This window comes from Prorops nasuta, unplaced genomic scaffold (assembly GCF_024137725.1).
Source record: "Prorops nasuta isolate Cenicafe-Biocafe unplaced genomic scaffold, Cenicafe_Pnas_1.2 PNAS00014, whole genome shotgun sequence".
In the NCBI taxonomy this organism is placed as follows: domain Eukaryota; kingdom Metazoa; phylum Arthropoda; class Insecta; order Hymenoptera; family Bethylidae; genus Prorops; species Prorops nasuta.
The window spans coordinates 797,058-819,182 of NW_027116811.1; the positions used below are offsets into that span (position 1 = coordinate 797,058).

Consider the following 22,125-nt stretch of genomic DNA (forward strand, 5'->3'; position numbering starts at 1 on the left):
TGTTTATACAAACACTATTAAATAATGCATGTAATACATGAAAACGCAAGTGCACATGCGCACATATAAATTATATTATTTTTTATGTGTATCAATATTTTTAAAACTTTAATAAATAGAGCAAAAGCTACAGTGATAAGGGCGGATGCAACTATTACATTTTTTATAAATTATCAATATCATTAAGTATTATTTGTGTATTTTTTTATATATAAATTTGTAAAAATTGAAGAACAGCCGTTTGACAATAATAAATATTTCTATGTATACACATCTTGAGATAACTTAATTAATTTTTGTGCTTTGACATAATTTTTATATTATTATATAATAGTAATAGAATAAATTATTATAAAATTTTCATATAATTGTTAATCTGTTTACATATGGTGTCCCTTGGTCTAGGAGTGGGTACCTAAAAATACCAACTAGAGGGAATTTTAAGAAAATAAATATAAAATTTTTAGTCTAGTCCTTAAATAATTATTAATAATTCAAGATTCTTTATTTTGAAACATTCTATTAGTCTAGTCAATAGTTTCAGTTATTGATACATAATTAATGGAAGGAGAGTTACTGCATTATCAAGCAATAGAAAATAAAGCATGTTTCATCCTGAATAACTTTTTAAATAATCACTAATCCTAAACATTTTATATAAGTTCTTTCTTAAAATTCTCTCATCCATCTGAATTTTTTTAATTGGCATCTATAAATTGGACAACCAATATACTATATGTATTAATATTTTACAGAATTTACTAGCAGCACCATTTAATGAATTATTGTAAAAAAATATTTACATACTTGTATATTTATATATATTACATAAATTGTTATTAATAATAATTTTTAATTTTACAGCAATCATGTTTGAGTGAATAGAGTTATCTATACTACCTTTAATTTTTTTAATTGAAACTCACAGACTTAAGCTTCTACTGTTTTAGTAGTAACTTGTAAAGGTATAGAGAATAATTTCTCCCATGGAGGCTGAACTGCGTAAATTACAGCTTCTGATGCATCTTTAGAAACAAATTGGAGGATCCAAGTCTCCTCTAAACCAAGTACATCATCTAAGAAATTTAAAGTAAGGCTCTCATCATTGAATTCCTAAAAAATTAAATTCAGTTAATACAAAAAAATAAGATTACATTAGTAAATCTAACTTACTATTGCAATTAAGTTTGTCATTGCTTGCTCTTTTAAGATTTCAGGTGGATCAGAATTCCCTACAATTAACCAGTTTAGATTGCTCTTCAATATTATTAGAGCAGTTGATGTGACTATTAGTCCAGAATAGTTTACATTCGTATCTGTATTATCAAACTTTAATGTAGCAGAACTAAAGAATGCAAGTATTCTGATCGATGCCTCATTTTCATAATTATTTGTACTAGATAGCATATCGTGCACCAAGCTAATACAATGCTCAGGTACATGACAATCTACTTCACAGTTCTCAGGTAGTGATATATCTGAAAATGGAAGATTTATTTATCAATATGAAATTCTACATCATATTTCTAGCATAAAAATAGAATAACTAACCAGTAAGATAAAATAGGAAATTTGAAGTTCTTTGAAAATCTTGAAGTATACATACAATGGAAAAGCTATCTAATTCTCCAGTAATTTTATTTAACTTCTCAAGCTCTACTATTATACCTTGTTTGAAAGGTAATGGAGTAAATAATTTTAATCTATCAATTGTCCAGCTTGCTTCGGTGTGCAACCATTTTTGTGGATCTTCTCTGTTTACAAAATAAAATATATCAAATTATTTTAATCTCGTCAAAGAAAAAAAAAATTGCTTACCCCTCAAAACCATTAATTTTAAGAAGATAACATTTATTTGTTGATAAAACTATGCAGCCAGGAAATATTTCTGTCAGTGACTGCGTGAAAATATCTGCCTGAAATTAATAAGTGCATTTTTAATCACAATTTAAAAGGAAATCAATGATTCAACGTTTTTTAAATAATTACCCTGAGAAGAAAAACAATTTCTTCGCTTTCGTGCTCAAAGATATTTAAAATTATATGAAGTTTTACTCTGTGATCTATGGTTTTAAAGTCTGAGTAAGAATAACGAACGTTACTACCAAAAAAAGTGGAATCTTCCATTTCTTCGGATTTCAAAACTGACATCTTGTTATTGCCAATTTTCATACTCTGTAATAATCCTAAAAGATAAAAAATAAAATAAGTAGAAAAAGATTTGAAATATATTTTAAAGGCATTTAGGCAGTATGTCACTAGAATTAGAGCAATACCTCCTAACATTGAAGTTAAATTTGTAACAGGAGTAAATATTGTTTCTTTTTCAACATTATTCATATTTTTTTTATTTATAGTCCCTTGGGCTTCTTTGTTTTCATAAGCAGTGCAAATACTGTCTGTTAATGAACCTATAAAGAAGTAAATCTATTTCAAAAAATTGGTAAAGAAATATTGACTATAAAACAGAAAGATATAAACCTGAAGAGCTGCTTTCTGTCAAACCTGCTGTTATTGGCCCTGAATCTAGAATTGGAGTTAAAGGTGTTACAAATGTTTTTCTTTCTTCAGACGATCGTTTTCTCTTTGGTGTTAAACTTCTGTAAAATGAAAAGCAGTAAATATTACATGTGTATTACAAACTTTCTTGTAAAACTAACTTTGAATTTTCATCCAACACCTCAATGCTACTTTGACTTGGGTTACTGAGTATTTCTATATCGCTTTCATATTTTTTGGTTGATGCATTAGCTAAAGGAGTGGATTCTCTGGAATCTTCCAAACTAGTAGCAGAACCTATAAAATTAGTAAAATAAGTAATTACACCCATAAATTCTATTTATAATGTCTATAAATAATGCAAAGCATTTCTATTTAAAGTTTAATACAAATTTAAATAACAATAACATGCAGTCAAAGTATATACAGCATGCAATTACTTTTAGTTGAAAAGTTTCATTCTACCGTGTTTATTATGTTATACAAAATTAAGATAGCAAGAATTTTAAGTGTGGCTTTATTTATAATAAAGAAATAAATAGAAAAATAAAGTACGTCATATCATGACTTATTGTGAAAAAGGCTTACAGCAAACTTGGGCTTGGGGGTGAGATTCGCAGTGCACCAGAAAAGTGGTAATGGATTTAGCTCCACCTTCTGTTCCACCTGCACCGGATTAGTATGTTATAGTCCCAATCAAGAAAATATAAAGAGACTAATAGAACAATTTAAGTAATACTCTGTTACTCAAGATTAAAATCATTCAAAAGGAGTCATAAATCATTCTAATTCGCGATGAAAGTTATTGTTTTCAAAAGATGTTCTCCAAATTAAATGGTTTTTCAATGATAGTAAGAATTTATTTTAAATCATTTTGTTATTTTTAAAGCTTCTTTAAAAACAACACATGCATAACATTATTGAATAAAGAAACTTACCAATACTAGAATGGGACTCTGAATGTTCTAAATCATTCTTTTCTAAATCCTCCAAAGATTTTTCCTTTAGAAGACTTAGTCCTGGATCTTGTATTGTTTTGTCATTTTCACCGCCAACGCTCGACAGTTCATCAGTTTGTATCACTAAGGGACTGTCACAAGCTGGACATTTTAGTTGCTTACCACCTTTTCAAAAATTAGAATATATATTATTAATTAATACAAATTTGCTTGAAAGACATTAATGAAAGATAGAAAAACCTGGTAATGATTTTACAGAAACTGTAGTGTACTCCTCATCTTGAGAAAAATGAGTTGAACATTTTATACATTTAAATACTTTTAATACAATTGGTCGAGCTTTGATTTTTTCATCTAACGTTGCCGCTATTTGCTGAAAATTATATTAATATATTAATAAACTCTATAAAATGAAATAGAATTAATTTTAATTGTTTGTTTAATAAAAAAAAGGGCTACCTTAGCATCAGAAATATCTAAGAAATATCTTCTATTCTGTCTCTTTTCCCGTGTTGTATCGTATATAATATCTATAGTAACTGGTTCACTTCTTCCCAAAACACATGACAATATGGAATTTACAGACCAGATATTCTTAATTACTCCATGTATGGGTTCTATTTCTTTTATATAGCTGCACCAAAAGATTTGTTAATTTAGATTAAATGATAACATTATAAAGCATGCTTACCTTGGTGTTATTGATAAAAATAATCCTTCCATTTCAGTTTCAGTCTTTTTTATCTGCACTGCATATATATCACTATTTTCTAATGAGAACAAAAAAAATTAATAAAAAACAACACAATGAATATAGTTTTCATTAGGCTTAAAGTTTACCTTCATGTAAATTATTTATTGAATTTGACATTTTCGAAGTTGATTTTTGTACATTATTAGTATCTTCTTTTTCTGAGTCTTCTGCTTCATTTGCAGAATTCAATGACACAGTTTCTGTCTTTGTTTCAATTTCATCAATGCTATCCAATTTTTCTACTATATTTCTATCTAACATATTTACTATTTTAAATTTTTCATCTGATGGTTCAATATTCAATATACTCGAAATCGGAGTTGGTGAAGATGTTGCTTGAATCCCCATGATGTCTTGAATATACGCGCCTGCATGACTTCTTAACCAATCGCTTTTACCAAACTTTTCTCTCAAAGCAATAATTTGTTTTTTAGTTTCCAGATGATCAGAAGATGTTTCTATGAAAAAAGTTTTAGTTTTATTATTATTTCTTATTTAATTATAATAATTAATATTTTTAATAATCACCTAAAAGGGAGGATGATAGATTATTCGAAGAATTCTTTCTTTCTTCTTTTTCAAAATCATCATCAGTAATTATTGTCGCTTGTTTTATGTTTCTTTTCTTTTTAGATTTTTGTGAAAGTTTTGATATGCTATCAGTCATTTCAGAACTTTGACTATGTTCCATAATATTATTAAATGACGATGCATCTAGAGATAAAGACATATTGGATGCTGTAGATACTATGGAAGAAGAAAGATTCTCTCTAGAAATAGAGTGTTTTGATGTAATTGGAAAGGTTCTATTTTCCGCAATTTGGAGTTTTTCAGATTTAGAAAGTGGTAAATGATCTAAGACAAACTAATCATATACAGTTAATAAAAACATTGGATAAGTGAATTTTTCATAAAATAATAATATTATGAATTTACTTTAGTGTTAGACAAGGTAGGATGGAAGTACTTGATTGTACGTTGTCTATGCTTGGGATGATATGCCAAAGGATTCCCTTCCAGAGACACCCATATTAATGCAGACATACTTTGTAAGGGCCATAATGCAGAATGTTCTGTAAGACAATTAAACGATAAATCTAGTTCGTTAAGATTCTCCAGTCCCTGTAAACCTAAAATATAATGATAATAATGTATTAACTTTTTCAAAATTTTTAATTAGTAATATTATATATATAAGCTATAAGATAAAATAAAATATATTTTACCATCTATGCTTTCTATAAAATTATTTTTTAAAACTAATACTTGTAAAGTATGATAGGTTAGCTTATTGAAAGTAGGTCCAGCTTCAAGTTTATTAAATCCTAAATTTACATATTTTAAAACATATAAGCACTCCAAATATGCTGTGGAAGTTATTAAATTATGACTCAAATCTAATGTCTGTAAGAAAGGTGCCAATTCCAAAGATTTATCTAATTTTTCAAGGCCATTATGAGGCAAAGCTAGTTGTCTCAAAGAACCCCATAAGAATCCTGCTGCATTATCTCCACCACAGTCAACTAAAAAAACCATAATCTTTGAGATTAAAATATTTTTGCAGTAGAACATTAAAAATAAATGTAATACCTAATAACTGTTTTACAGAAGATACTCCTTTTCTACCAGCACATGAGATACTTTCTAACTGATCTCTAATTCCTTGCAAGCCTTTTACTAATGGTATAGAAACTTTTTTTAACTCTAAATATTTTAAATGCCTAAACTTGGTAATATCAACACTTAAATCTTCATCGGCACACTCATAAGTTATCTTCAATCCAATAGTTTTTTGTACAAAATCGTGTATAAATTTACATTCTCTGATAATATCAATTTTCGAACTGTTACATACTTGAAACGAAGATTCTAAATTTTCTATTTCATCCACGAAAGATGAAAATATTGAATTAAGATTGAACAGAAGCTTTGTTGATAAAGCAAGTTTACTGTTTGCATTGAGTACTTTATCACCATCCTGACGTAATAGTTCTGCCAAATCCAACACATTTTTTATTAATATTGACATTATTTCATAGATTATAATATATACAATTGTGTAAATGTTACATCACAACAATTTGATTTAATCTATTTGAAGTTTCATTGTCATAATAATTGATAGACAAAAGAAAAGAGATCAGTTTCACTAAATACAAATATCATAACAGACTAGTATTTAATGATAAAACTTGTAAAATTACATAATTTTTTAACTAATTTCGTTGCACTTTAACATAAATTGCAAAATCCAGTTTAGCATTTACAATCTGATGATATTCTTCATTTTATAAATGGAACAATAGCCATAGTTACATTTATTTACGTTGGATTTAACTACGCCTGTCACTGTCAAAGCATTCGTTCGTATTATCTCGTATGAATCGTATGTAGCTCTTTAGTTTATCACGAGTTATTAATCCCGAGTAGCTGAAACAGTTCTCGTTATTAGGTAAACTAAAACTTTCCTTGATTGAGTAAGTATAATTTATTGTACTATATCTAAAATTATCCAAACTATTTAACAAATTTATCAAAAACTTTAAAAATTATTTTAAACATGTTTTGATCGTTTTGATTCTGAAAAATTCTAAAAAGCAAACTGACTGAGTAACTTAACAAATCTGGCCAACGTTAAAAAAATAATTTTACTAAAACTGCTAAATTCACGATCTAAAATCAGAAAGGAAAGGATACATGCAACCAAATGTAACCTTTTGAGCCTTTCTGTTATTGTGTCAAATAGAGAAATAGGTTAACTTTAAAAAATTAGAATAGCAATGAAATTAATTATAAGTATTTACTATTTATTTTTAATTTTCGCTGCTGGCGTATTAAGTAAAAAAAAATCATGGAGAGAAAAAGATATCAGAGATATGACAGATGCAGATTTAGAGCATTTATTAGACCAGTGGGAAGTTAGTATGCTTATGATTTTTCCTCAATACAATTTGTTTATTTACAATATTCTATTATGCTATTACAAATTACAATTCTTTTAGAGTAATGATGAGCCACTGGAACCTGACGAACTTCCAGAACATCTTAGACCAAGTCCACAAATAGATTTTTCAAAGGTAATTTTTAATAAACAATAATTGTTAATAATAAATATAACTTTTAATTCATTTATTTAAATTAGCTTGATACAACAAATCCTGATAATTTATTAAAATTGACTAAGAAGGGTAAAGGTGTAATGATGTTTGTTGATGCAAGTCCAGAATTGTCAGAAAGTAAAGCAGAAACAATTATGAAGATCTGGCAAAGCAGTCTACAAAATAATCATATTATAGCAGAAAGGTAAGAGAAATATGAGATATTTATAAATATATTTCAATTTTACACTTTTTAGATATCCCATTGAATCAAAAAGAGCAATATTTATGTTCAGAGAAGGCTCGCAAGCTATAGATGCCAAAAATTATTTACTTCAACAGCCAGAGCTCTCTCATGTTATGCTTGAAGGACAAACCTATTACAGAGATCCAGCAAAGAAGCCAATAAATCACTTAGGTGGGGAGAAATTAGAATTATAACAAGATGTTCCACATTATTTTGGCATAAAATTTACTTTTTGAATTTAGATAAGTTATTTTTCTTTTTAATGCAAATATAAATATATAAGTTTGATAAAGCTTTTTGATAATTATATTAGTTTGAGATAATTATACAAAATTTAGAAAACATAAATATTGATGACTCTTTTTTATTAAAATAAATATTTTCATTAAGAACATTTTAAAGTTTAATTAATATGCTATTATGGAAGAAAATGTCTGTTGAATGGTAAGTATTAATTGATCATCTGTTATAGAATGTATATATTTTATTTTTCATGGAATAAATTATTTGCCGATGCATCCTTTGCTAGAAGAAGATTCTGTGGTTGGTATACTGTTCAATGTCTTCATTTCCCGCTGCAGCTCCTTCACTACTGTTGCCAAGGCATGAGGATTAACTCCATTTTCACATAATCTAACGCAGATATTTAGCGTTGCTGGGTCCAAGTTTGTATTAAGCAATTTGGAAATTTGGTACAGAGTTTGGAACGTTTTGCCAGCAGCGTTTACCTGATGCTGAACAGGTTCTGGCATGCTGGATTTATTTCGTTCCCTTCTAAATCATTGATTCAAGTATTAACGTTACGAGACATATTAAATATAAAGAAACAAATACTTACTCCCCTGAATTAGACAGTTTTACAATTAATATTAACTAACAGCAATCAAGAATTTACTCCGACATAGAGCACTCAGTCAATCATCCCACATAAGTTAGGTTGGAGTGGAGATGAAGGAAAGCAACATGAATGAAGTTAACCACAGGGTGGTGACTTACTTTACTAGTGGTTATAGGTGGTGCCACTGGTGCCACAGGGAATAGGGATAACAATTACCAATGTTATTTGATGTTATTTCGCCATTTTTAAATAACTAAACCCTTCCGCACTTTTAAATTTCAGGGAATAGATCATTTTTATCAAGGCTTGATCATTTCTTTATTAAGGGAGGCTTACTTTTTTCTCCGTTTCCAAATAAAGTTTCCGCGAGGTTATTATAAAAACACTTCGGAAGACTCGCAAATAAAATAGTTAATTTATTTGACACTTCGTGGCCGCTGGCGCCATGATTTTATCCCCTGGACCTGGTGGCAGCCTTTAATTTTTCGTGCTCTAAGGTTAACATTATTTTAGAAAAGAATACACATATGTATGTATGTACACGAATTAAATGTAGTACATACAATACATACGCCTAAATATTTCGCATAACTCGATCGATTCGTGTGTGACACGACGACGACGCATGACGGACGAAGGGAGCCGCTTCAGCCACTTGGGCCTTGGTCTTGGTCACGAGATAAGGATAAAAGTGTATTATCCAGGAGAATCACGGGTTGTGTGACTCGAGTGCCGTTGTCAGATACCCGCGCGCGACCGAGTGCCACTCAGCTGAATTTTCAGCTGGGAACTTTAAAAAGTTGTCTGCCCCTCTTCAGCCCTTTATAATATGCGAAACGTGTGACTGTGTGACACTAAAGAATTAAAGAACCATCAAGAGGAACATTCGCTAGCTCGTGATTTTTAATTTATTAAGAATATAAGTGCAAGAATATATTGGTTGAAAGTGGGCGTTGGTACTTTTCGAAGCTTTCATGCTTTTCGCATTTAGCCCATTTGCTATATTAAATAAGTTCTTCAGGATATTTCATAATTTTATTTGAAATCAACAGGGTTTTATCAATCTTGAAAATGGGATCACTTTTCCGTAGCGAGGAGATGACCTTGTGTCAGCTCTTCTTGCAAAGCGAGGCAGCCTATGCTTGTGTATCGGAACTTGGAGAATTAGGTCTTGTGCAATTTCGAGATGTAAGTGATGCAAAGATTTATTAGTTGAGATGAAGTTTTCAACTATATGTAATATTTCAGTTAAATCCTGATGTCAATGCCTTCCAAAGAAAATTTGTCAATGAGGTTAGACGTTGTGATGAGATGGAGAGGAAGCTACGTTATTTGGAGAAGGAAATCAAGAAGGATGGCATACCTATGCTTGATACTGGAGAAAACCCTGAGGCTCCTCAGCCTCGTGAGATGATCGACCTTGAGGCTACTTTTGAAAAGCTGGAGAATGAATTACGGGAAGTTAACCTCAATGCTGAAGCCCTAAAACGTAACTTTTTAGAGCTGACGGAATTGAAGCATATTCTGAGAAAAACTCAGGTCTTTTTTGACGAGGTAAAATTTTTTATACAAAGGGTTGCATAAATATTTTTATATATGCACCCATGTGTGATGTGATTTAGGTTTATTATGAGTAGATTGCTCGTCGAAGCTATCTAATTGAATTAAAATACCTAGTAAAATAATATTTTCATGTAATGTCACTACTTTTGCACTTTTATTATACATGAAACCATTGATCAGCTGTTAATTGCGTTTCACCTTGCTGCATTTTATGCAAAGTACATTGCGTATATGATAGCTTGAGCTTTTTTTATGTTTTATCTCTAATTAAAATTATTTCTAATGTCTTGTTAAAAAGGCACGAGTAGTAACTTCTTTAAATATAATAAAAAAAAAATGGAACATGGAATATAAATAATTAAGTAAGTAAGGTATGATAATATATAAATGGTGTTTAATTGGTGATCGTATAGAATTATTGTTTAAATATGAATCTGACACTGTTTATTGATTTATGTATTTCAATTCTGGTTTGTGGGCTAAAACAGCAGCTGAAGAGCATGAATTTTAATGCAATAAGAAATAATAATTAAATGCTTTGCAAAATTTTAAAATGCAAATTTAGCTGAATACACATCATGTGATGACATTTGCTAATTGAAATAATGCACTAATTAGAAGGACAATTTCAATAAGATATTTTTAGTATCAGAATGCCTTTGGTTATATGTCGCTAATCATTATATTGAGTGATTTTAGGAATATTTAATGCGTTAGTGTTGCCAACTAACCAAGTTACAGAACTGCAAAGGCCACAAGTAGCTCTGCCATGCTCAGTCTCTCTAAAAATTCCAGGGAATCAAACTCTGAGATTGTTATTATTATATAGATAGATTGGTTTTCCCATAAATTTGAATAATTTCTATTTTATGCTATAATAATTGTATTAATTGATATATAGATCAAACGCTTTTTTCATTTTGTGAAAGTACAGAAGCTTTAACTCATATTTTTTTAAATATATCATAATCATTGGAAATCTTTTTTAATGCAATTTTTCTTCTTTTCAATTAGAATAAATTTCTATTTCATTAAAAATTCTTGTCTCAATAAGGTTCAACTTTGATCTATTAGGAAATTGCACTAAATGGATTTAAAAAATGTAGGGTAATAATACACAAGGCTCAATTTACAAATATGTCGAAATCTGAGTATATATGTATTGACCAAAAACATAATGTAAAAGAATAGAGTTTACATTTTTTAATTTCTCAAAATTGTTTCATAATTCTCAGCTTAAAAAGCATTATAGATTCTTAAGAGACAAAATGGACCAAATTACATAAATATCAACCGTAGAAAAGTTTGTTGATGCACGTGGAAGTAACAAATGAAATTTTAGATTCTTATCAAACTAAATCTCTCATCCCTGCAAACGTTTGTGCCTGTCTCAATTTAAATTGCGAATAAAGATTATCTTACCGAGCTAGTAAAATGTAGAATAAGGGACTTGGATTCACAGCATAGTAAATTGTACTGCCTTTTCAAACAGAGCTCTCCGCAGCTCTTTATTTACCAGAAGATCTTTAATGCTGACGAGAGAATAAGATAGGTATTAATAAAAAATTTGTCAGATAAATGGAGAGACAGGGCAGAAGAAGGGCTACGTGTGTTTTTTGGCAGATTGAGCATCAAGATATCGTGTCGCAGATGGCAGATCCAAGTCGTGAGGAAGAGCAAGTTACACTTTTGGGTGAAGAGGGCCTCCGCGCTGGCGGTCAGGCTCTCAAGCTCGGGTAATTAATTACCGCGTGTAAATTGACCTAATACAGAGCAAAGAGAAGTGAGCAGAAATATACTTTCTTGGCACCTCGATTATTCGAAAGTCATCGAAGAGTGATTACCTCGCACAAAAAATATAAAATGGAACTACAATCAGTATATAATTGCTAAACGTAGTCTTCTCTCTATGCTTTGTGTTGGATACGTCAGTGACCGAGAATCTTGGATTTTCTTTTTATTTGTAATATCTTAATGGTACACGGCCACTTCCTAAATCAAGTATGACCTGCTCGTTTTAATAAAAGAAGCAATATAAGCTGCGAAGCTTTTACAGTGTTTTGTCGCTGCTCTTTGTACGATTTGACGAGCAAAGTGTTTGAATCTAATAAGATGAAGAATGGGAAAAGAAAGGACGGGCGCGTTAGAGTGTTATGTGGTTACAGCACGTGTACCTTGCAGTGGATACCATAGGAGGACAGTTTAGGAATCTCCTCAGGCAAGCTGCTATCAACCGTTATTAAGCTTGCAAATTTTTTTTATCTCAGTGCCTATATATGCGTTGAAGATAAGGCCTGCTTAAAAAATCTCAGAACAATTTAGATCATTGGATTAGCTATTTGCTACAATAATAATTAACAAATCCAACAAGATATTTTTTTTCTTCTTTTCAATCATTTTTTCTTACTTCTCCCTTGATTTTCTTTATTTCTCTTATTAACATTAATACGTTTGATCTTGATTGTTTCACTGTTAATTTTTTAAGAAAGGTTTCTTTTTGATTGCCTAAGCATCTGCCTTTATCCCTAATTTGTTTTTTCATCCGCGTAGAGAATATATTCGTTTACTCGCTTACATTCTATTATGGACTCTACTGATGAAACGTTTCTCGTGCAATTTTATAGAAAAGTAATTGAGGTTGTGAGTAGAATATTTCGATGCTTTGGCAATTTTGGATGCTCTCGTAAAAGAAATCATGACTGTTTGGTATAACAAATTGTATACACATTTATAATTAATTTAATGGAATAACGAGCTCCTCTTATATATCCCCCTTAAATCTGTTTGTCATAAAAAAAAGAACACCTCAGTGATACTACTAGATTTTTCAATTTGATATAACAGTTGATACAGTTTGACATCGTCCTTGAAGATAATCAAATAAAAAGAAATATAACATATTTTCAAACTGTATCGAGCTTCTTAGCAAAAGCGAACTTGAAGGCTTTTGAAATTTTTTCATTCCGATTTGAATGTTAGATTAGCGTATCGAGAATTGGTCAGATATGTGTATAAAAATATATGTAAATAACAAAAATGATGATGATAGCGTGGCCATGGGTACGTATAATACTACATTTTTGCACCTTGTATGTTTTGATGCTTCCGAAGGTTCGTGTATATACACTCGAACGTAAACTCGTGGCGAATCACACCAACGTGCTGCTGGTGAAATGTGACATTCTGTAACGTTTCGTATACGTGATCAAATTGAACCGGTAGAATGTCTGTATGGCTCGCCAAGAGATTAGGTTCGCGTTTGTCCAGAGTGGTCGTTAAAAATTAAAATTTTCATCGGCATCCTACGAAATGCTGTGTGGTATTTCATGAGAAACTAAAGAGGCTTCGATCATTTTGGGGGAGATGTAACAGGGAACTCAAAGTGCCTTTGATGAAAAACTTGAAAATTTATTTAAAAAACAGAGAAACTTTGAAGGCGTTGAGGCACGCGGGCTCCTCTGTTCGCTCTCCGCCAAGAAGGTTCGAGTCTGCAAAGTTTCTCATCGAGAATACTAGTGTTTTTTCACATACATCTGAAAATTTAATTTTTAAAAATCACCATAGTGTGTAGATAGATATGTATGTATACCGTAGTGTGTGCCGTATTTGATAAACTAGTAATACGACCTCGTAGGGCTTGTTTGCATTTTGCTTATACCGTTCACTCTCTCACCTGGCTGCTTACTAACATTATTTGCCAAAAGTAATATATTATGTATATTTAATAATCAATTAACTTGCTATTATTTCCAGTCGCGAGTATAATCTTCTAAGAGAATTTTCAATTAAAAATTCTCTAAGCTTGTATATTTTGCGAAACGAATTAAATGGCTATTCAAAGCGCTCAAAATTAATCCGTCATTTACATATATAGAGATAACAATGAAATCTGAATATGGGGGATTTTTCGAGATATCTGATACACAATAGTCTTTCCTCATTTACCAACTTAAAAAAAAAAGAAATCCTCTGAGAACTTTTCCAACGTTCGCATAGTTGTATAAATTGAAAGATATGTATCATGATAAAATATTGCAATATTAAAATCGGAGTTGGGCATATATACGCGCATAAATGGTTTAAAGTCTGATAGCTGGTGTACCTACTGTAAGATACGTACAACGCGAAGTATGCGCTGGATTTCGTAGATCGAAAGTAGAAGATGTACATTTCTTACTGGTTTCAACTAGTTCGAAGCCCATGCAAAAGGGGGTAGTTGGCGTGGCTGAAGAATAGAGGATGGGGACCGTCGTGTTTCCTGAAACTGAAAGAGAACCAGACGGAAAACGACGCTATTGGATTGTTCCGTTTGTTATATTATGTCATGTTTAGTGTGCTAATGTGGTTGTGTCTTGTCTGTTGTATCGTCAGCGAGAGCACGCAGGCTTGAATCCCACCGAGTCCATGACACGCGCGTTGATTAGTGATGATAATATCGCCCGGCAGTCAGCCCTTGGTCCTGTACAGTTGGGGTACGTACATACTCCAAGCTCTCTCTCTCTCTCTCTCTCTCTCTCTCTCTCACACACACACACACACACACACACACGCACCATACGAAAAACACGAGAAACCAAATGCATCGAGTACATTGAACGGGATCCCTCATACCGATACTACGGAGCAAACCGTGTCTCGACAACGGATCGCAAACTCGTGGTACCATTTCAGAGATCTCGTCAACTGCTCTTTCTGGTAAAATAGTCAGTTTGTTGAAAAAAGAAAATTATTGTTAAAAACTATATTAAAAAAATCTGACTCTTTTAGGAGAAAGAGGAGCTCGTGACTGAAACGATGCAACGAGTTTGCAATTATATCGGAATGAAGGATCCAGCAAAGACAATGAGAAATAATTGTTTTCAATTTTATTGCCACGAACAGGGAAGGACTATATATTTATATTACGAGGATTTCGTTGAGTAATCATTCGTGCACGTACACCAATTTTACTGGAATGATGCAATGATGTACGGGTAGGCATTAGACAAAGTTAAGAAAAGGTTGTGTAATTCGCTGGTAGAGTACGAGTACACATGCATATACTGCACATTTTTGTTTCATTGTCGTAGGATTGGTATGTGTGCGCGGTCCCTCTAATGTAATATGGTGTTCAATATTCATGCTGTCCCGAAAGCACTAATTAAAACTCTATATTATTATACATATCCGATCATTGAAAATTATTATCATAAATATATGGGGTGTCATCATTATAAAACTTGTAGATAGAGTAGCATTCCTGCATGGCCAAACTTTGAACCGCATAGACCCTTTCTTTGTCGTTCGTACAACGCAGAATTAATCGAACCAATCTGTCAAATTCTCTTAAATTCCTTTTTTCTTTGGTTTTACATTTTTTATGGTAATCAAAATACGCATTTATTAGCATTGAATAACTATTAATGTAATTTTCTATTCCATGACACTTGCCAAAATTAATATGAATGATTCAGACCTTTCCCCTTCATAAATTTGTTCTCGTACAAGTATAAATCTGCAATTGTATGTGTGTATCTTGAATTTCTTAAATCTAAGTATTTAACTCTAGAAGTATATTTAATCCTTATCCTGTGTTCATTGTTTTGTCAGTCTTAGACCACAAAAGTAACAATTGCGCTGTTGCAAATAATTGGATTAAAAGTTTGATAGTCCTGATTGAATTTTGTTTGTTATTTGAACCAGCTCAGAAACCAAGGAAAGTACATAAAGCGATAAAAGATTCAGGTATGTAAAGAAGGGCCATGGCTACAGAAATCATCATTCGACGAGAATTGGCAAAAACGATACTGAGAATGAAATATAACTTTTGCAGGGCGTATACTGAAATTTTGCGTATTTTGGATTACTGTATGAATTATTGTATACATATATACATTATTTGATCGTTCGATACAGATTGAAAAAGAGACGATAGATCTTTGTTGGAAACATAGAAACCAGATATTACGGTCTGAAGGAGTGAAATGTTGGCATTGCTTCTTGTATAGGCAGGCTTGCCATTCATCGCACTCTAGTGGACAGACGCTAAATATATATATATATATATATATATATATTAGGGTGATCATTAAAAAAAAAAAAAATTTCGCGAATCCTTAAAAAATACTAATATTTAATGAGAAACTACAGTGGTTGAAACCTGTGGCCTGACAAATGATGGAAACACGTGCCTCAATGCGATCAAATATAATTTTCGAAGAATTTTACAGTTTTTCGCAGATAACTCATTAAATATTCGATTCTATAAAAAGATGCATATAACCTTTTCTCTGAAGAATTAAATTCTACATAATAAAGGTTCTATACATTTTTCTTCTAGAATGCATAATAATCGAGATATTCCTGAAAAATCGATCCTCTTTTTCGTTTATACACATTATATTGACATGCTCATGTGAATAGTTATTCTTATTTCGCTGTAGTTACACATTTTATTTCTCTTAATTTAAGAAAATATGTTAATTGTACAGTAAACTAAAAATAATTATTCATATAAACAAATCAATATAATGTGTATAAACGAAAAAGAGGATCGATTTTTCAGGAATATCTCGATTATTATGCATTCTAGAAGAAAAATGTATAGAACCTTTATTATGTAGAATTTAATTCTTCAGAGAAAAGGTTATATGCATCTTTTTATAGAATCGAATATTTAATGAGTTATCTGCGAAAAACTGTAAAATTCTTCGAAAATTGTATTTGATCGCATCGAGGCACGTGTTTCCATCATTTATCAGGCCACAGGTTTCAACCACTGTAGTTTCTCATCAAATACTAGTGGTTTTTGGGGATCCGTCAAACAATTTTTTTTTAACGACCACCCTAATATATATATATAGTGTTGAAATAAAGACTAAGGCATTTTTAAAAGTAATTTATGTACGTTGATAATTGATTAAAAGTACAAGGTAAATTTTTGTAGAATTAATAAAAAGTGGACAGTGCTGTGGAACAAATAGAGAAGGGAATGGCAAGCCTATGTGTGTGATTTAAGGGTGCTGACGTGGAAAATGTATGGGGGAGGTGAGATTTTAAGATAAAAATGCTAGTCAAATTTTGTTCTATCTTCTTTAATTTAAGAGTAATTTTTCATTCTTTTTGTTGCGTTGATCTCGCACCAGCACGTGATATGACACTAGTCATATTTACCTCACACTTGAACTCATATTAATATAGTATAGCTGTATGAAATTCAAATGAAATAATTTAGAAATTTGTCAAATTTTGATTTTATAATGTTACAATTGATTTATCTTATTATTTACACATTATATAACACGTGCAGTGGTTTTCAAAGCCTGGCCACTGACCTGTCACATACTTGTATACGATTACTAACACAAATTCAATGAGTTATTTGCTACAATTTCGTATTTAGTACCGAGGTTTAAATTTGCATACTCGTCTGATTCTCCAAACGATTATCAGCTAATTATAAGCATTCTCATAAAGAAATGTTTAATTAATGATTGCTCCTAAATTAAGGGAGAGGAGAATAAATTTTATTAGAATTTTTATCTAAAAATTTCCTCTCTCTCTCTCTCTCTCTCTTCTTTATATATTTTTCGTTCATACCCTTAAATCACACACTCTGTGTGTACTACGGGGTGTCGCTTGATCGATGGCTCACGAGGTAAAGAGAATCCTCTTCTATAACATTGTGAAATGTCAGAGTAGGTACATGGGGAAATAAATTTGAATAATTGACTATATTAAACGCGTGAATGCGCTATTTCTTAAGTATGCAACTTCATCTCCCATCTCCTAAATTTTAGCTAAAGACCTGACGAAACATCAAAATTGTAAACATTTACTTTATAGAGGTCTGTGATAGATTTGTGAGAAAAAGTAGTTATAAAATATAAAAAATAAAAGGACCCACGTGCATATAGTGGTCTATCTTCTATGCACACAATAGTCTGTAACATTATTTGACTAAATATAATTTTTGTAATTAAAATTACGATGAATTATTAATAGCTGTAATTTGTAAATGCAGAAAGACAATTGCAATCATCGGTAAATAAATTATATGCAATTTATGAGTACAGTTACATAGAAATTGTATATAATTCTAATTTTTTGTTATTCTTTTTCAAGTGGTAGTATTTCTTTATTCAATACAAACGAATTTTTTTATCTTAAAAAAGAAATTAAACTTGATGGAATACTCCAAAATATCAGTCAATATTTTTTAACAGAGCCATCGATCGTTATAAATGGCACGCACCCCTATTTGTATAACCGAATGTGGCGATTAACTGGCCAATACCGTGTGATTAAACTTCGTGTAAAAATTTTTATTATATATTGTATCGAGGAAAAATATTAATTATGATTTTTGTTAATTGATTTAATATAGCTTCGTAGCAGGGGTAATTCTTCGCGAGCGTATCCCAGCCTTCGAGCGTATGCTTTGGCGAGCCTGTCGTGGAAATGTTTTCCTTCGTCAAGCGGAAATCGAGACGCCATTGGAGGACCCGTCAACCGTAAGTGAATTTACCAACATTGAAAAAGGGAATTAAGAAAGATTTATTATAATGTTTTATACGCATAAAAAAAGTGATACGTAAATTATTAAAAGGTTTAATTTTTTAACAGGGAGATCAAGTGTACAAGTCAGTTTTCATCATCTTCTTCCAAGGTGATCAGCTGAAGACACGAGTGAAGAAAATTTGCGAGGGCTTCCGAGCTACTTTGTATCCCTGCCCCGAGGCTCCCTCAGACAGAAGAGAGATGGCCATGGGAGTCATGACTAGGATAGAGGATTTGAATACAGTATTATATGAGATTCTTTGTTACTTGTTTAACAACTAATTTACATTGATTTATCGATTAATTTCTTTCCCTTGAAACAGGTTCTGGGCCAAACTCAAGACCATCGTCATCGTGTCTTGGTAGCTGCTGCTAAGAATATTAAGAATTGGTTCATAAAAGTTCGCAAGATAAAAGCGATTTATCATACCCTGAATCTATTCAATTTGGACGTAACTCAGAAATGTTTGATCGCTGAATGTTGGGTACCTGTTCTGGATATCGAAACTATTCAACTTGCTCTACGTCGTGGAACCGTAAATATTTTTAAAAATATATTCTTCTTATCAAGAGAATTCAATTGCATCCTTAAGTCGTAACCTTATGGATTTTCAGGAACGAAGTGGCAGCTCTGTCCCACCTATCTTAAACCGCATGGAAACGTTTGAGGACCCACCGACTTACAATCGCACGAACAAATTCACAAAAGGCTTCCAAGCCTTGATAGATGCCTATGGTGTAGCTTCTTACAGGGAAATGAATCCGGCACCGTACACCATCATAACCTTCCCGTTTCTCTTCGCTATTATGTTTGGTGATTCTGGCCACGGTCTGATCATGTTTTTATTCGGAGGTTGGATGGTATTGAAGGAGAAGCCACTGGCAGCTAAAAAAACTGACAATGAAATATGGAATATTTTCTTCGGTGGACGATACATTATCTTCCTCATGGGCTTATTCTCTATATACACAGGATTCATATACAATGATATATTTTCTAAATCATTGAATATATTCGGTTCATATTGGACCGTTAACTACAACGCCAGTACTGTCCAAAGCAACAAAGCATTGATATTGAATCCCAAATATAATGACTTTGCGCATTATCCATACCCAATAGGAATGGATCCTGTATGGCAATTAGCAGAGAATAAGATCATCTTCTTAAATTCCTACAAGATGAAAATCTCCATTATTTTTGGAGTGATTCACATGTTGTTCGGTGTCATTGTTGGTCTTTGGAATCACTTGTACTTCAAAAGGAAGGATAGCATTATCTGCGAATTTATACCGCAGATTTTTTTCTTGGTATTCCTATTCCTCTATATGGTTCTCCTCATGTTTATCAAGTGGATCAAGTATGCTGCTGACAATGGTATATCTGGATATAAGTTAATAAGACAAGTGTATAATTGGAAATTTCAAAGGATCAATATTTTAACACAAGTCATTCTTTATATTTTTCACATAATCAAGAGCTACAGTCTTATTCGGTAACTTTGTCATTGTACAAATCTAGTATTACATATGGACAATATTTAGCAGTACCACACTTTTATGTTTACAGTCTGCTACATATTTTTCATTGCGACTGAAACATTTATGTAACAAAGAAATAACCATGCACTTTTGAAGCTTCCAATTGTACATTTTCCCTAAATTTATGCAAGTAAATATGCTCGTCGCTCATTACGATTTTATTTCAGAGGTTTTTGCCGAAACTCAAGCCTGTGCACCTTCAGTTTTAATTACGTTTATCAACATGGTATTGTTCAAACCGCCAAACAAAGTCGACAATTGCTATCCGTGGATGTATGCCGGTCAAGATGGTTTTCAAAGGCTCCTCGTAGTCTTGGCACTTCTTTGCGTACCGTGGATGCTTTTGGCCAAGCCTCTTCTAATGATCCATAACAAAAAGAAGCTAGTTCAAGTAAATTTAATAAGAAGAATTCAATAAGAGTTATAATTTTCGCTTAATCTTCATCGAGGTACGAACTGTGACAAAGTAACGCTGAGCACGCGCACATGGGTGTACCAGAACCTAACAATTTAATATCTTATAATTTTGATTAAAATTGGGAACGCTGAGGGGGGAGTAGTTTTTAGTGTGTTTGCTACATTTGTTAAAGTATGGCCCATCTTTAAATGATTTGCTCGGGTATAATAGACTAAGTTCGTACCCTGAGGGTTTATATAATTATGATTAACCCCTTAACTGTCAGTGTCAAATATCAGGTCAAATCCAAAAGGAAAGATCATCTGACACTTTAGTTAGGGGTTAAACCATTTTATTAAAATCATATCGATGATATCAGGGTATAGTGCACGAAAATGGAGACGTGGAGGGTGGTGTTGGAGCACTTCAAAATACTGGAGCTGTTGCACAGGGAGCTCATAAGGAAGAAGAGGAAGATATGTCAGAAGTATTTATTCATCAAGGTATCCATACAATCGAGTATGTCCTTGGGAGTGTCTCGCATACAGCATCCTATCTGAGACTTTGGGCACTATCCCTTGCTCATGCACGTAAGTTTTCACCCTTTACTTTGTACTATTATCAATAAATCTTCACTTGAGATAAAGGAAAATAATTCATTGTCGTTTCTTTTTGAAAGAACTCTCCGAGGTATTATGGAACATGGTAATGAGGAACGGTTTAGTCCGCGAAGGCTGGTTCGGAGGAATTTTCTTATGGGCAATATTTGCATTTTGGGCAGTTTTGACTGTGGGCATTTTGGTTCTGATGGAAGGACTTTCCGCCTTTCTGCATACTCTACGTCTTCACTGGTAATTATCTTCTTACAGCTTTTTTTTAATACCCGTTAATCTGTTTATTTTATCAATTTCCTTATTCAATATTGTAATCTTCTCAATTTCTCTCAACAGGGTAGAGTTTCAAAGCAAATTCTATGCTGGACAGGGTTACAGTTTTCAGCCGTTCTCCTTTGAGATTATTTTAGATGCTGCACAATCTGGAACAGAGGAATAATATTAGTAAGAAGAAGAGGACAAAGAAAAAACATGCGATAGCAGCATATACTATCTGTATTTCCTGTCGTGATTTAGATCTGATTTTTTTCATTAGAATTAACTGTACCATGTACTGTATTAAAAAAATTTACGGCAATGTTTATCTTATTAATTTTAAATAAATACATATATAGAATTTAATCAAGACTTGTTCAATCTCTGTGAGTCTGTTACTGTATACCTGATATCACATGTATACGTATATTTATTTTATTCAATAGTATGATAACCTAAGTGAATACAAGTTAATAAACCCTACAAAGGAAACAAATTATCCCGATTATTTAGTTGGAACATTGGGTTAATGAATAATAGTCTTTCTTTTTGTTATCGTTTCGGTAATTCCATGTTTTAATAATCAAATACATTTCGTAAAGAATTTACATTTATCTGATAAGAACTGAGCCTCTATCTCGCTGATATTTTTCTGAATAAAATCAAAATAGTACTCGGTTATATTTGTACTTTCCCGCCTTTAAATGGTGGGAAACACGCGTTCGCCGCGGCTCTCATGCACGGGTTAGACTTCAGTTCATTTACTTTCAGACTACTTCATAGTCTTGAGACTTCAGTTAAGTTCAGACTTCAGACACTTC

The 22,125-nt window shown here is 31.9% G+C and overlaps 3 protein-coding genes across 7 annotated transcripts; 2 read left to right on the forward strand and 1 right to left on the reverse strand.

Moving 5' to 3' along the window:
- Positions 1-118: 118 nt before the first annotated feature.
- LOC136778642 (serine/threonine-protein kinase 11-interacting protein) lies at positions 119-6,247 on the reverse strand. Of its 2 annotated transcripts, XM_066735674.1 has the most exons (18): positions 5,803-6,247; positions 5,439-5,735; positions 5,149-5,342; positions 4,741-5,077; positions 4,299-4,670; positions 4,150-4,228; positions 3,918-4,092; positions 3,699-3,831; positions 3,438-3,623; positions 3,088-3,165; positions 2,661-2,796; positions 2,482-2,600; positions 2,277-2,411; positions 1,990-2,186; positions 1,819-1,916; positions 1,552-1,754; positions 1,174-1,478; positions 119-1,113 (listed from the first exon to the last, which is right to left on the reverse strand). In XM_066735674.1, the coding sequence occupies exons 1-18, from the start codon at positions 6,239-6,241 to the stop codon at positions 931-933; spliced, it is 3,666 nt and encodes a 1,221-aa protein (XP_066591771.1). In that variant the 5' UTR covers positions 6,242-6,247; the 3' UTR covers positions 119-930. The 2 variants fall into 2 exon arrangements, with proteins under 2 accessions (XP_066591771.1, XP_066591773.1); XM_066735676.1 differs by lacking the exon at positions 3,088-3,165.
- Positions 6,248-6,548: 301 nt separating this feature from the next.
- boca (LDLR chaperone boca) lies at positions 6,549-8,041 on the forward strand. 2 transcript variants are annotated; one of them, XM_066735681.1, is made up of 5 exons: positions 6,549-6,689; positions 7,052-7,130; positions 7,215-7,289; positions 7,355-7,515; positions 7,568-8,041. In XM_066735681.1, the coding sequence occupies exons 2-5, from the start codon at positions 7,089-7,091 to the stop codon at positions 7,749-7,751; spliced, it is 462 nt and encodes a 153-aa protein (XP_066591778.1). In that variant the 5' UTR covers positions 6,549-6,689; positions 7,052-7,088; the 3' UTR covers positions 7,752-8,041. The 2 variants fall into 2 exon arrangements, with proteins under 2 accessions (XP_066591778.1, XP_066591777.1); XM_066735680.1 differs by lacking the exon at positions 6,549-6,689 and having other exon boundaries at positions 6,895-7,130.
- Positions 8,042-8,912: 871 nt separating this feature from the next.
- Positions 8,913-21,670, forward strand: Vha100-1 (V-type ATPase subunit a family protein Vha100-1). 3 transcript variants are annotated; one of them, XM_066735678.1, is made up of 11 exons: positions 8,913-9,583; positions 9,644-9,949; positions 11,609-11,694; positions 18,324-18,450; positions 18,563-18,739; positions 18,820-19,032; positions 19,112-19,874; positions 20,206-20,429; positions 20,815-21,025; positions 21,115-21,286; positions 21,386-21,670. In XM_066735678.1, exons 1-11 carry the CDS (start codon positions 9,467-9,469, stop codon positions 21,486-21,488), a joined length of 2,499 nt encoding a protein of 832 aa, XP_066591775.1. In that variant the 5' UTR covers positions 8,913-9,466; the 3' UTR covers positions 21,489-21,670. The 3 variants fall into 3 exon arrangements, with proteins under 3 accessions (XP_066591775.1, XP_066591776.1, XP_066591774.1); XM_066735679.1 differs by lacking the exon at positions 11,609-11,694 and adding an exon at positions 12,124-12,176; XM_066735677.1 differs by lacking the exon at positions 11,609-11,694 and adding an exon at positions 14,330-14,430.
- The last annotated feature ends 455 nt before the right edge of the window (positions 21,671-22,125 follow it).